This window comes from Leopardus geoffroyi, chromosome B4 (assembly GCF_018350155.1).
Source record: "Leopardus geoffroyi isolate Oge1 chromosome B4, O.geoffroyi_Oge1_pat1.0, whole genome shotgun sequence".
Classification (NCBI taxonomy): domain Eukaryota; kingdom Metazoa; phylum Chordata; class Mammalia; order Carnivora; family Felidae; genus Leopardus; species Leopardus geoffroyi.
The window spans coordinates 31,528,479-31,543,121 of NC_059341.1; the positions used below are offsets into that span (position 1 = coordinate 31,528,479).

Sequence of the window (14,643 nt, forward strand, 5' to 3'; positions counted from 1 at the left end):
ATTAAAAATGGGAAGAAGGGATGAACAGACATTTCCCCAGAGGCATTCAGATGGCCAACAGACACCTGAAAAGATGCTCCACATCACTCATCATCAGGGAAATGCAAATCAGAACTACAATGAGCTATCACCTCATATCTGTCAGAATGGCCAAAATCAACAACACATGAAACAACAGGTATTGGCAAGGATGTGGAGAAATAGGAACCCTCTCGCACTGTTGGTGGGAATGCAAACTGGCGCAGCCACTCTGGAAAACAAGACAGAGTTTCCTTAAAAAGTTAAAAACAGAAATCTCACTACTGGGTATTTATGCAAAGAATACAAGAACACTCATTCAAAGGAATACATGCACCCCTATGTTTACAGCAGCATTGTTTACAATAACCAGTATGGAAGCAGCCCAAGTGTTCATGGATTGATGAATGAATAAAGAAGATGTGGTCTATACATACCATGAAATATTATTCAACCATAAAAAAGAATGAAATCTTGCCATTTGCAACCATGTGGATGGAGCTAAAGAGGATAATGATAAGTGAAACAAGGCTGGTCAGAGAACGACAAATACCATAAAATTTCATTCATATGTGGAATTTAAAAGACAAAACAAACAAGCAAAGGGAAAAAAATAAGAGACAGAAAGACAAATCAAGAAACAGACTCTTAATTATAAAGAACAAATTGATGGTTACCAGAGAGGAGGGGGGTGGGGCGGGTGAGTGAAATAGATGATGCAGACTAAGGAGTGCACTTATGATGAGCACCAGGTGATATATGGAAGTGTTGAATCACTATATTGTACATCTGAAACTAATATAACACTGTATGTCAAGTAAATGGAGTTAAAATTAAAACTTAAAAAAGGCTTGGTCACCTGTTCACTTTTCCCTACTTCTAGTAATATGCAAAATGTATAAAAACACAGGATATAAGGAGCCATGTTGACAAAAAATAACAATGCCATGTTGAAGATAACAAAACTGATCCATGGGCAAGCAAAGCCTCTGACCCACATTCAAGATGATGAGGCCTCAGACCAGAAGCACATATTTGCCAGCATCAGCCAGGCCACCTTGGCATTCTGGTATGGGGGTAGGAATGGGTCGATGAAAATATTCCAAGAAGCAGAGTACAAAAGTGTGTAAAAGGAATCAACTACTGGCTTTGAAAGTGTGCCTACGGGCACTATTTACTCTTTCTCATGGAAATGCGACATCCTAAAATGCAAGGACATCAATTTGTCATAGTGCAGTAATTCACAGTACAGGCCTTGTAGTCAGAGGGGTCTGCCTAAGAAGGCCAAGCCATCATGCATCAGATGTGCAACCTTCTGCAACCGTCTTACCTCTTTAGCCTGAGTGTCGGCACCTATAAACTTGGGATTGCATCAATCCTCCCCCAAACCATTCTATTGGATTAACATATACACACACAAAGCACTGAGCCTAGCATTTAGGGCCTGATACACAAAATGCCCCATAAGTGCTAACCATTACTGTTGACAATAATGGTATTACTACCACTATTTCCTGATACCACTTGTTTCCTGATTTCCTCCTACCCCTCTGAAACTCCTCAATGAATTGGGGCTGAGAAAACACAATGGGTATCACAGTTAAAGGTATTTTCTCAACAACTCCCCAACCAGATAGGCAGGTAAATAGTGCCTCCAATACAGCATGTCTTGTGCAAGAGCTTTCGATCATCAGTGCTGACCTAAAAAGCTTAATAGCATCAAAAGCAAAGACTAAGCTCAAAATACCACTCCCCTGCATCTAGAAAGCAGGGTAGTAAAAGCAGCCCAGGATGCAAAGCTCTTCTGCCTCAGCCTAAAGGTCTGAAGTACACCAACACAGTGTACCAACTGTGTACCAACACAGACTAAGAGCTATCTCAAACTTCCCAAGATAGTAAGTCAAATGTTCTTACAAAAGAAAAAAAAAAAAAAAAAAAGATAAATACGTAAATACGTGAGATGAGGGAAGCGCTACCTCAATGTATTAAGTCAATGGAAGCTCTTCACGGTGTATATTAAATCATTACATGGTACACTTTAAATGTAATTACATTTTTTTGTCAATTATACCTCAGTAAAGCTGGAAGAAAAAAAAAATACTCCAGAGTTAGTTTCTCTACAGTTTTGTTATAAAACAGGAAAGTTATTCTGGAAAGTTTTTGAAAGCATTATTCATCACTTTCACTAGCAAAGCACAGAAACAAAGGAAATTGTGAAGGGAAGAGAGATGTATAAATTGCAATTTCCGGTGCTGCTACATCTCTTTTTCGTGTCCTGCATGAAACAAAAACTCAGAATTTCAAGGGCCCTCATGTGAAACAATGTTTATAAACAAATACTGGAAGGGATCAAAGCCAAAATATGAACGTTGCACAATGAGATAAAGTTTTATTATTTTAATCACTACCTAGCAACTTACCTAAACACATGGAGAGACGGAGGAAGCATTATTTTAATAAGATGTTTAAGGTCCTCAAACAGAGAAAAATAACTTTCAACATTGTGATGTGGAAAACAGAAATGAGAGGAGGTGGTCCTCTTGAATACAAAGAGCATTGTTGGTAACCTGGCAAGTCTGACACAATAATACTGCCATGCACAGAACCTGAGCAAGTCTTCAAGGCACCACTCCCTATTTAGTATGATAAATAGGTCAGCTCTTGGGTGAAGTCTTCAGGTGATTGCTACTGGGTGCCTTTAGCTGAACTAAAGCATTAAAGTTGCATCAATCTGTCAACCCTTATAACTACCTACCTAAGCAGAAGACGTTCTGTGTTCATTTATTGCTGATTTAGTTCCTTAAAATCACCTTCTTAAGATCCAGAGAAGAGTAAAGAAGTAGTAATGGGTGCATGATTTACAGAGAACTGTGTAATAAAGGATTACAGAGGTCACAAAAAAGTCTACTTTACCACTTTGTTTTATAACTCAGATCATCTCTTTGAGCTCCAAGGTATTGTCAGATCTACTGCTAGTTAATAAATGCTAGAGTTCTTCAAAACGTGTCTGCATTTATAAGTATAAATATTACTTATAGTTTTATTCTTTCCAGGGTTCAAAAGATATTTTTAAATGGAAAATGTAGAACCAATGTCTTTTAAAAATGAGCACAAATTTTACATAATTTCCTTGGATTCAGCAGTATGGCAGCCACAATTTGAGAAAGTAACAAGGTCTAATAGTAAAAATGAGAAAGTAAAAAGCCAACCAGGCTGAGAAAGTTGGACAAACACATTTCTCCATGATCTGTAAGAGAATCAGCTTTAACACTAGATGACCTCGGGGCGCCTGGGTGGCGCAGTCGGTTAAGCGTCCGACTTCAGCCAGGTCACGATCTCGCGGTCCGTGAGTTCAAGCCCCGCGTCAGGCTCTGGGCTGATGGCTCAGAGCCTGGAGCCTGTTTCCAATTCTGTGTCTCCCTCTCTCTCTGCCCCTCCCCCGTTCATGCTCTGTCTCTCTCTGTCCCAAAAATAAATAAACGTTGGAAAAAAAAAAAAAAACACTAGATGATCAGAACATTTGTTCTCGATTTCCAACTGATTCACTAATAGATACTAATACTGGAATTGCTATAGTACTTTTACAAGAAAAAAAAGTGACCCTTTAACAAATTATCCTGGAAAATGACACCTGGCACCACAAATCAAATAAAAATCAATCACTTTGTGAATCAGCCATTAAAATTATGCCTAATCTATGTTTAAAACCTGAAGAAAAAGAAAAGATCTAATATTGGCTAAGAGTCTGTTACATGAGAAGTAGTATTTACATTAAGTCACTTAATGTTCATTACTGCCACCAAAAGATAGCATTCCCAAACTACAGATGGGAAAACTGAGGCTCACAGACCTTGTGGGACTTGCCAAAGTTCAAAACTACTGGAAGCCAAAACCAAAAACTGGAAAAGCTATTCCACAATGGACATCTTGGAAAAATCTAAATCAGTGTCACTGGGATTTCATTTCTTAAATCGCAGAAGAATGTTTCCATGATTTTTTAGGGAGAACAGTTTCACCACAAATTCAAGTTCCCACATTCAGCGCGGTTCTAATGAGGATGGGAAGAAACAATTTAGAAGAGCTGATTCAAGTGAGCCTTAATCACCGGCAACCATTCCCAGCAAAAATGAAAGAACAGTTCAGCTAATACCTACTCCATTTTACCCCTACAACATTTTTGGTTTTTTGGGTTTTTTTGTTTGGTTGGTTGGTTGGGTTTTTTTTTTTTTTTTTCTTTTTAAATTCTCTCCTTGAACCCTAACAACCTCATGAAGTAGGTGGCACTAGAAGCCAAAGATCCTGGGCTCACACAGGTTACCCTTCTTACTCTTAGATACACAAATGATGTACTTGCTTTTCTGAATCCTGGTCCAGAATGTGTCACTCTCATGTGCCTGCCTCCTAGGACAAAAGGAAACATCCATAACCAAACTTTCTACCTTCGGTCAATTGCGTTTTTATAAACATTTGTGTTTTAAAAAGGGGTCATAAAATACAAAAGATAAAATTGACTGCATCACAGAAAGTTCGGGGTTTTATTAGCTCTCCAAGTTTCCTTGAAAAAAATACATTCCTGAGAGTATGTGCCTTCAAAATTTTAAATATACTCATTTCATGGTTCTCACTTACAAATGCTGAAATACCACCATCTGCCAGATGTAGTTGTTTAAACAGCTATCAATCCAAAGATGCACTTTCACTAATAGATCCTCTTGATTTGTCTGAAAGGTTTTTTCCAGATCTCTGACAAAGCGGTAAGAGTACCAAATCCTGCATTCAACTTTAATGGATTCAGTGATTAGTCATATCCTGTGTGGTGGTACATCAGGAACCAATATCCTGTGCATTTTACCTCCCTCTTCTGCAGGTGCTACTGGCTGTAATAAGAGAAATTTCAGTTGGAGTATAACCCTGCTGGGCAGAAACCCAGCTAACTATTATTCACATATGACTTTGCACACTGGGTTTCAGAATTATAAATTATGCATCTTAAATGCCTTTGTGATAGAAGAAAGTTTGTTCCCTGAAAAATAGTTTATTTTTTAATTCTAGATGTAATGTTCAACTTAGAAAATTAGAACACAGGCATAAAAAAATTTTCCAATATTTTCTTAAAAGAAACAGAAAAAACCCAGTCTCCTGTCAACCACTTACACAAAAATGGCACCATTTTCGTCTTTTTAATCTGTTAATACAATATATTTTCAGTATTTAGTAATTTTAGGATTTTGAGATATGCAGCAAATTATTTTCTGAAGTGTCAGAGAAGGAAACATTGATTTTTATTGTAGGATATCTTAAACAGGCCTTTTCAAAAATATAAACCCTATAGTATAGATTAGTTTTCTAATCTAAAGGGATGTGACACAAATAACAAGAAAAACCATACATCAGAAAAAAAAATAATAAATCTGAGTTTCAAAATATTAAGTCATACAGAATCTGAATTTTAAAAAACATCAAAAGTGGGAAAAATAATACTGACCTGGCTGTCATGTCTGAAACCACTTACATTTATATCGCCATAAAAATAACAACTTCATGAACACAAACATGTATGCATATGAATACACATATCCTACATTTAGTATTAGGTAATATCATATAGTTATACTTCACAAAAGGAATAGTGTTATTAAGTCACTTCTGAGCATGTAACTTATCCTAAAAGACACTTATCTTGAGATGGTAAGGAATTCTGAAGGACACTCCAGGCAAAATATATCGTAACTTCCAACAGCATGTGTTTGACCTAGGGTCAAGCCCCATCGTTTCAAAGTTACAGAAGCAAAGTATTTTCACAGAAAGGGTGGGTGGAGTGAGAGATGCTGCACCCTGTCTGCTCCTCTGAAGAGCCACTGCACATCACTCATATCCCGCGGTTCCACGAGCACCGTATCGAACAATACAGACTCGATACGACGGTCTCTAGCTCAGGGGACTGGCAGCAGGAGCCCAGCCAGAGTATCCCAATACGGGAAGATGAAGACGGGAAAACAGAGCCTCACAAAGCTTGTGAGATTCGCTAAAGCTCAAAATGTCTGAGCACCAAAACCAAAAACTGAAAAGGCTTTTCACTATGGACACCTTTGGAACCTCATGAGCAGCCTTCACTCAACAAAGGCAGCTGGTGAGCTAGGCAGGAAGGAATCTCTGGCTGAGGGAGAACAGGTGAACAGTCAGGGGCCCCTTTAAGGAGGGAGAGAGGATAATAGAAAGAGCCCAGGGGACCTGGAGGCTCAGCAGTCAAGAACTTACCAGACAGCAACAGGACAGAGTGGGCAGGCCCAAGAACACAGGCCTTACACACCATAAGGGAAACTCCTCAAAATAGCCAGTGTTCACTTGAGGTTTCTGAGCACCTCTGACACAGAAATCCATGTTTGACAAGGACTCACAGAACTATAAAACACCTAAAAACTGAGCTGTGTTCATAGTGACTTATGTAGTCTATATTTTAACATCTTTACTGAGATGGAATCACAAACCATAAAATTCACCCATTTAAACTGTACGACTTAAAGGTTTTTAGTATATTCACAGAATCATACGATCATCACCAGTATCTAAATTTAGAATTTTCATTACCCCCAAAACAGACCCATTAGCAGTCACTCTCCATTACCCCCAACCCCCAGCCCTAGACAACCACTACTCCACTGTCTCTATGTATAGACGTGCTTATCCGGGTCATTTTGTATATACAGAATCGTACGACATGTGGGCTCTTGTGACCAGCTTCCTTTCACACAGCATAACGTTTTCAAGGTTCATCCATGTCGCAGCATGTGTCAGTATTTCATTCTTTTTTATGGCTGAATAATATTCTAATGTATAGACAAACCGTATTTTGTTCAGTTGATGGACACTGGGATTATTTCCGTTTGGGGGCTGTTATGAATAATGCAATGAACACTCACGTACATGATTTTTGTGTGGACATGTGATTTTATTTCTATCGCACACATATTTTATAGTCTAGTTTTAAGAGAAAAAATTAAATAATTGACATTTCAAGTCATTTGGCTATGGAGCTTCAAACTTTGTTTCTAAGCTCCAATATCAGTTGATAGAGGAGAAAATAATAAGCAACAGTAATATTTAATGGCATTAATCACCTAAAGATGGCAAGCCAGACATAAGACACAGAGCTATGAAAAAAAAAGTGATTTATACATACTTCTTCCAAACAAAATTTTAAATGACTAGAAGAAAAAAAAAAAAAAAAATATATATATATATACACACACATATATATGTACATATATGCTAGCTTTATAGTATGTTCACAGAACTCTGCATTTCTTTTCATAAAGCTTTTTCCATTTTCCATGTAAAACAGAAAAGACACCAAAAACAGATAAAATCATATAAATTTACTGATTCCCCTACCTCTACTGCCACTGACCTTGGTCCAAGCTAGGAGTGTTGTATGAGTGGCCAAGGAGGAGGAAAGCACAGTGTGCAGACCTAACCAACCATTTTACCATGAGGAAAGGAACTGTGGAAATCACCTACCTGGACCAGTTTTACTCATTTCTTCCCATCTTTGAAAAAATACAGAGGTCTCCAAACACCTACTGCGTACTCAACATCACTAAGCTGCATCCAACTCTACAGGGAGGTAAAAACCTCCCAGGGCAAATGGAGGACCCGCCTACAGGTTAGTGGTACAAGTGAGACTTGAAATATAACCTCTGTGACCAACGCATCCGGGTTCACCATGAGCCAAAAAGCACTTCACATCAGCCAGACTCTCTCTGTGAATCTCAGATCCTAAACATTTCTATTTACTGCTGGCACTTACCCAAGGATCCAACTGACAGAATTAGAGGCGCCAGACCCAACATAGGTATGTTTCAGGGCCAGATTCCCACACTGCTCTGGCCACCTGCCTTGAACCAGGCCCAACGCAAACCCTATGACTATCCCTCTGCTTGATCTGAAAACAGACTGGCCTCCTTCAAAAGAGCTGACACAAAAGAATAACTTCCAGGTACTCCAAATCACACTAAATCTTAGCTTCAATTATAATGTTTGTACCAATATGCCAAACACACCAAACCCTAGAGTGCTGGTCATAGTCTTCCAAGAAAAAGTATATTTTTTTGTGTAAGAATGTGTGATGTGTTTATTCTCCACTTTTTATTTACTCCAACTGTAGTAAGATTACTATGCAGAAGACGTTGCTTATTCAAGTAAGACTGAGGCAGGGCCACAGCCCCCAAGCATTCCACCCGGGGTTGGGGGGGAAGGGGCGGCAGAGCTCAGTTCTGTTCCATAGATAAGCACACTAAGTAGAAGTATGAGGTGGAGAACCTCAAACAGCTTGGGAGACAGGGCCAGCCTCCCAAAGATGGGTCATCTGAGCTGAAGCTCAATAAATGAACAGACGCGGAGGGAGCAAGCATCCCAGACAGAAGAAACAGAAAACACCAGAGCAAAGGCAGGAAAGTGCAAGCAAGCCCAAATGGGTGGAGTATGGGATGGGGAAGTCTGGTGAGGGAGAGTCTGGAGGCAGGAGTCCCGAAAGGGGCAGGCTGGAGGCAGGAGGGGTCCCGCAAGGGACAGGCTGTGCTGAGGTGGCAGGACCTGGCCTCTAGGGAAAGCAGGTGCTGAGGCCCTTACACAGAAGAGTACAATGAGATTTGCATTTTAGAAAGATCAGCCTTTCAGATACACTGCATTTCTTTTTCACCTTTGAGAAGGTAGAAAATTTTAATAAAACAGTAACATTTACTTCATTTCACTATGTTTATGCTTGCTTCTATTGTCATTCACACTCTGCAACAATATAACTGTTTTCCTAAAAGTTTCAATAAGCTTGTAAATGTGTCAACAGTTATATATGTATTTGCAGGAAAATCTCACAGCAACTGTTAAGATTTTTCATCAAAACCATGAGTTGTATGGTTTCAGTAGTCAACAGTTCCCCGCCCCACCCCTGCCAAATAGAGAAGAGCACATTTTCAAAAGTGTCTGTAAACTCATGTTTGTTTTTTTAATAACAAAATGATTCTAATTACTAGGTTTCCCTGCCTCAGTGACAGAAGCAGTGGCCCCAAAGGCCAGAGGCCACAGAATATAAAGCCAATCACACACACACACACACACACACACACACACACACACACACACACACACACTGCTCTTCTGACTGCAGTACTGTTTAGGCAAATATTAACACTTTTACCTAATCTTTAATTGAATTACCCCTGCCTTCTTAAGAGGAAAAAAACCAAACAGGAATAATAGGATACTTGGGAAAGCTTCCCAGGAAGTAAAGCTGGTGAGTGAAACATTAGTGATTCAGATCCAGCCCTGAAGAGTTTCATATTCATCATCTGTCCAGCACTCACATCAACCCTGCAAGGGAGTAGCCCACTTTAGTCATGAGCAAAATAAAGTTCTGTAGGGTTCATTTGCTCAAGGTTAAATGGTAATAAAAAATAGTCATAACAATAATAAATAAACCTATGTCTCTAAACCCAAACCAAAGCTCCTACCACCCCCAAGAGAGGAGGACTATGGGGGAAGCAGTGAGTTAAGGGGTTCCTGCAATTCCCCTCCCTCACTTTACCCTTCTTCCTCTGTTACTCAGCACTCAGCTAGCAGCATTTAGACTGAAGGCAGATCCCATCCAAAGAGCTATTCCAGACATCCTCCCAGAGGACCACTAGTCCCTATTACTACCCTGCCCAAATAACCTAGTCCTTCCTGTACCATCAAACTGGGTAACATCCCACTGGTCATGCCCTGGCATTCAGAGTTTTCCTCCTGATCCTGACCCACCATCTTGCATGAATGCTCCACAGGAGCCAAACTAGCCCTGAAAGCCTGAATCACCTGGGATCACACAGTTTCCCTTCATACCATCCCCTCCTTTCCCCCTCTCAGAAACCCAGCAGATGCTCTCCAGATTCTCATGCCTGGACCCCACAGCAGACCTTGAGAACCAAAACATCTTAGCCAGGCAGGTGCTTTTTGAGATTACTCTAGTACCCAACTAGGAAGTACTTGCCCTACAGTAAGGCTAGCTGTCCCACTCACTAAACCCAATACCAACCCTAGTGACCAAATGGGACCCGCCCCCCCAACCCAATGCCATAATAACCACTCATGTCTCTAAAATCTGGAATCAATTACTGTCTCTAACACCCTGTTGTTAATTAATGCTACCACCTACTATTATTGTTTTATGTACCCATCTTGTCTCCTAGATTATGTTCTTCTTGAGTGCAAGGATTTTGTCTTATAGTTCTCCATAGAACATAACATTTTGTACACAGCAGCCCTTCAAATACTAACATTTTTTTTTAATTTTTTTAATGTTTATTTATATTTGACCGAGAGAGGAAGAGACAGAGCATGAGCAGGGGAGGGGCAGAGAGAGAGGGAGACACAGAATCTGAAGCAGGCTCCAGGCTCTGAGCTGTCAGCACAGAGCCCGACAGGGGGCTTGAACTCACAAACCATGAGATCATGACCTGAGCTGAAGTCAGATGCTTAACCGCCACCCAGGTGCCCCTAAAATACTAACATTTTTTAAGCAAGCATGAAGACTTTCTCCTAACCAGATTTAGGATGTACAGCAGGAAAAATGGGAAGCCTCAGGGCCAACCTTGATTCACTCAAAATTAAGGAGTGGCCAGCAAAGAAAACTCCAGAAACTAAGGGCACCACACTAACAAGTCACTGCAGTTGGTGCTCTGTACCCTGTGTCCATCAGGATTCAGGGATGAGTCAGGCTGCAGGCACGAGAAGAACGAACAGACACATACACAGCAGCCAGTCCTCTGATTCCAAGCACTCAAGAAGAGTGCCTGCAAGAGAATTCTCAGTGTCTAGCAGAACACCCTCTTTAGACAGGGTCAGGATGAGGATGGGAAGACGGAGATGGAAAAGCCAAAGCATCTTCACTCGTCAGCGATCATAAGCAGAAAAACATTTTTTCACTAGAGGAAAAAAAAATGCTATGACTAAGTGTAAGCCTTCAAATATCTGCTTATTGAGGACATTTCTGGTATTAAGTCACACCACTCCACTGCCCAGAAAAATTGATTTGTTTAACCTGAAAACAGCTCAAATATAATGCCAAATATAATAGCCCCACCACACTACAAAACGCTTATAGCAGAGAAAGCTTCGGTGACTTGGGATCTTTATTTTCCCTTTTCCATTCTTTGGGGGGGGGGGGGGCAGACTTAGTTGATTTTTATTCAAAGCCACAGGATCTTTCCACATTTTTCCCAGCAGACAGGGGTCTGTCATGCCACATGTCACCTAGCAACTCAAAACACCTCTCCACAACTACCCAGCTACCCAATTTTTCATACAAAATTTATCTTATCCTATTAAACAATAAGGGATAAAGAAGAGATAAGAGGATAAAATTTACAGCAAGTCTTAATACCTGTTTGCTTCATAATCACCTTAAATAAAATGGGAGAAATGAGAAGAAAGACTGAAGTTTAATCTTAACCATTACCTAGCAATTTCAGAAGAAAAAAACACAAATGAACCTAGAAGACACTCAGACTCTTGGAACATCTGAGAGTCAACAGTCTTGTGATTCAATGATTAAACTTTGTGTACTACAAAGCCCATCTTAAAATTCACCCACTGAACTGTGAATTGCACTGAAAGAGCCTTTAAATAATTTTAGAATGCCCTGACTCATCTCTGACTCCTCCCTCTCGTTCATATCCAACTCCAATGCTACCACCACCCTCTGAGAATCATCCTCCCTTCCTTCTCCACCTGGTGATCTCACACTTACCCTCTAAAAACTTAGCTCACATGTCTCTTCTCTTAAGGATGCCTTCCCAGACTCGCATAAGGGAACTGCACTCCCTTTTCCATGGTCCCAGGTCACTATGGAACAACTACCACTAATATTTAAAAACACTAGTCCAAATATATTACCAAGGCTCCTCAGTTACATCTACCCAACATCCCAGATGCTCCTCTCCTCACCGCCCAATCATGTGCCCAGACACACCACTGGTCTCCTTCACTGGAAGGACCATGGAGCCTCTTGTCCTAGACTCTCACATTCCAATTTCCACAAAGCAGCCAATGGGCCCTCTACATGCCCAGCACCCAGAACAATACCTTGGACACACAGTAAATGTTTAAGAATTTCTGTGGGAAGGAATGAATGATTCAATCAACCAAATAACTACATTTGTGTCTCCCAAACAGCCTTTTTTAACCAAAGTCCATTGTGTGCATAACGAAACAGAACTCATTTTAAGCATGTAAAACAAGTAAAATGAAGGGAAACGTCCCTCACCTCTTCCTATTCAGTAACTCAGGCACACCACAGATTATGTATTATTGTATATCTCTTTCCGGTCACGACTTATTGTGGTTTCCGAAGTACATATACAATCTGATTATTGATTTAGAACATTTATATCATAAACTGCCATTCATAAACAGTCTTCTTAAATGCTAAATGTAGATTTGGAGAGCATGTTTCTTTCCCCTTGTCAGCAATGTAAGATAAACGGGTGCCAATTTCCACTAATTTTATTTGATTTTCAATAACAGTTCAACCAAGTGTAAGGAACGTTTTAGAGCAGTTAAGTCAATACCTTCCACCATTGTGTCAGGTTCCTAAATGGCCCCAACATTATCTTGAAAAGGCCAAATTCATGCTATTCTTTCCAATATATACTAAAAATCAAACAATAGCGTAAAAAAAGTTTTCTCCCCTTAAGTTCAGAGAGAACTGAAGGATGCTGCCCCCAGCACCCTGTATACACCCAGACTGGCAAAGCCACCGTGTACTGCCTCAACGCCCACAGAAGCTAGGGCTACTCCACTACCGGGAACAAATGAGAAAATGCTTAAGTGACCTTGCTGTCTCCACAAAACGTTACTCTACAGCAAAGGAGATATCCTCAGGTGCTTGACAGAAACTTCGGAGGTGTAGGCTGTTGTCAAACACAGACAGCCGATAAAACAATTTAACAAAATGCCTTTTCACTTCTGACACATTGTAGAGGAACGCAGTTGAGTGGAGACAATGTTATCACTCCACGAAGAAAAAGGGAAATCTACTCCACTCCTAAATCAGACCCTGGCTCCGCAGCCCCGGCACCATATGGAACTAGTTCCAGATACGTAAACGCTGAGGTCCTCGCAGGAAAACTTTTAATGCAGTGACTGACTGCAGGGTTGTGCGTTTTCAAGGAGCGCTGCACGCCAGCCTCTCCTGCACCGGGATGCCGTGCCCCGCTAACGTCCGCGAGCCGGCGGAAGCGGGGGTCCCCCTGGGGGCTGCCTTCCCGACCGCGAGCCGGCGACTGTCCCCCAGCAGCCGGCCGTGCCCGCGGGCGGCTCCGAGGACAGGGCTGGGCGCTCCGGCTCGTTCCCCCGCCCGGGCGAAGGGAGAGTTGGAGCACAAATGCGGCCGCTCTCCGCCGTGTGTGGAATATTTAAACTCTGCTCCAACCTAAAAAGTTCCCTTTCCCCAGCCTCCGCCGCGGGGCCTGGGAGCGGGGAGAGGCCTGAGGCTGGATTTCAACCGCCCGCAGCCGCGGCCGGGAGAGAGGCGTCCGGCCAGGCTTCGCCCGCGCCCCCCGGAGGGCTGGGCTCGGGCTCCGCTCCCAGGGCAGGCTCCGGAGGGGAGCCGGTGGCCGGAGCCCCGAGGGAGAGGAGGGAGGCGCTCGGCCCGGGAGGGGCCGTGGGGTCCGGCGCGCTCACCCGGGGCTGCGCCCGCCCCGCCGGCCCGGCCCGCGCCCACAACTTTGCCGCCCGCGGCCCCGGGGCGGGGGGCGCCCGCGAGGCCCGGCCCGGCCCGGCCGCCGCACTTTCCCTTTCCCCGCCTCCCATCCGTCTCCCTCCTCCCCTTTCCAGGAAGCGCCATATTGATCCCGGCGCCTTCCCCCTCCTCCTCTTCCTCCTCCCTCTCCTCCTCCCCCCCCTTCTCCCGCCCCCACCCCCCGCGCCCCTCGCGCCCCCAGCCCCTCACCTTGGCGATGGCCTTCCGGTAGCGGGTCACCGCTTGCTGGATGAGGCTGAAAACTTTCATGTGGCCGTCGCCGCACGGCACGACCACCCGGGTCCTCCCGAAGCACACGGTCACTTTCATGCCGCCGCCGCCGCCGTCGCGGGCCGGCCCGCGCCCCTCGCTGACCGCGGCCGGAGCGGCCCCGGGCCGGGGCGGCTGGACGCTGGGCGCGGCGGGGCCGCTGCACGGGCGCGCGGGAGGCTAGGGGCGCGGGCAAGCGGCGGCGCCGGGGGGCCGCTCGGCTCGCATGCCCGGCCCGGCCCGGCCGCCCTCGCTTGGCCCGGGGCTCGCCTCACCTCTCCCCGCTGCAGCGCCCGCAGCCTCCGGCCACCTGTTCGGCGTCTCGGCGCGCTCAGCGGCGGCGGCCCGGGGCTGTGTGGCGCTCGCGCTCACTCGGGGCCGCTGGGGGAGGGGACGGCGGCGAGGGGAGGGGAGGAGGAGGAGCAGGGCCGGGCACACAACACCGCGCACATGCGGCAGGGGGAGGCGCGGCCGGGTCCCCGCGCGGGGCGGAGCGCACGGCCGCAGCCCCACGCCCCCGCCGCCTCCCTCCTCGGGGCGCGGGCGGCCGCGGGACCCCGACCGCACTGCCCGCCCTGCAGGCG

The 14,643-nt window shown here is 44.0% G+C and overlaps 1 protein-coding gene across 10 annotated transcripts in view; it reads right to left on the reverse strand.

Annotated features, from left to right (window-relative positions):
• Positions 1-14,227, reverse strand: part of PARD3 (par-3 family cell polarity regulator) — a 674,940-nt gene extending 660,713 nt beyond the window's left edge. For all 10 annotated transcript variants that reach the window (XM_045466945.1, XM_045466943.1, XM_045466952.1 and 7 more), the window contains exon 1: positions 14,000-14,227. In XM_045466945.1, coding sequence (XP_045322901.1) covers positions 14,000-14,119 — 120 coding nt within the window. In that variant the 5' untranslated portion in view covers positions 14,120-14,227. The remainder of the gene's footprint in view (positions 1-13,999) is intronic.
• Positions 14,228-14,643: the final 416 nt, after the last annotated feature.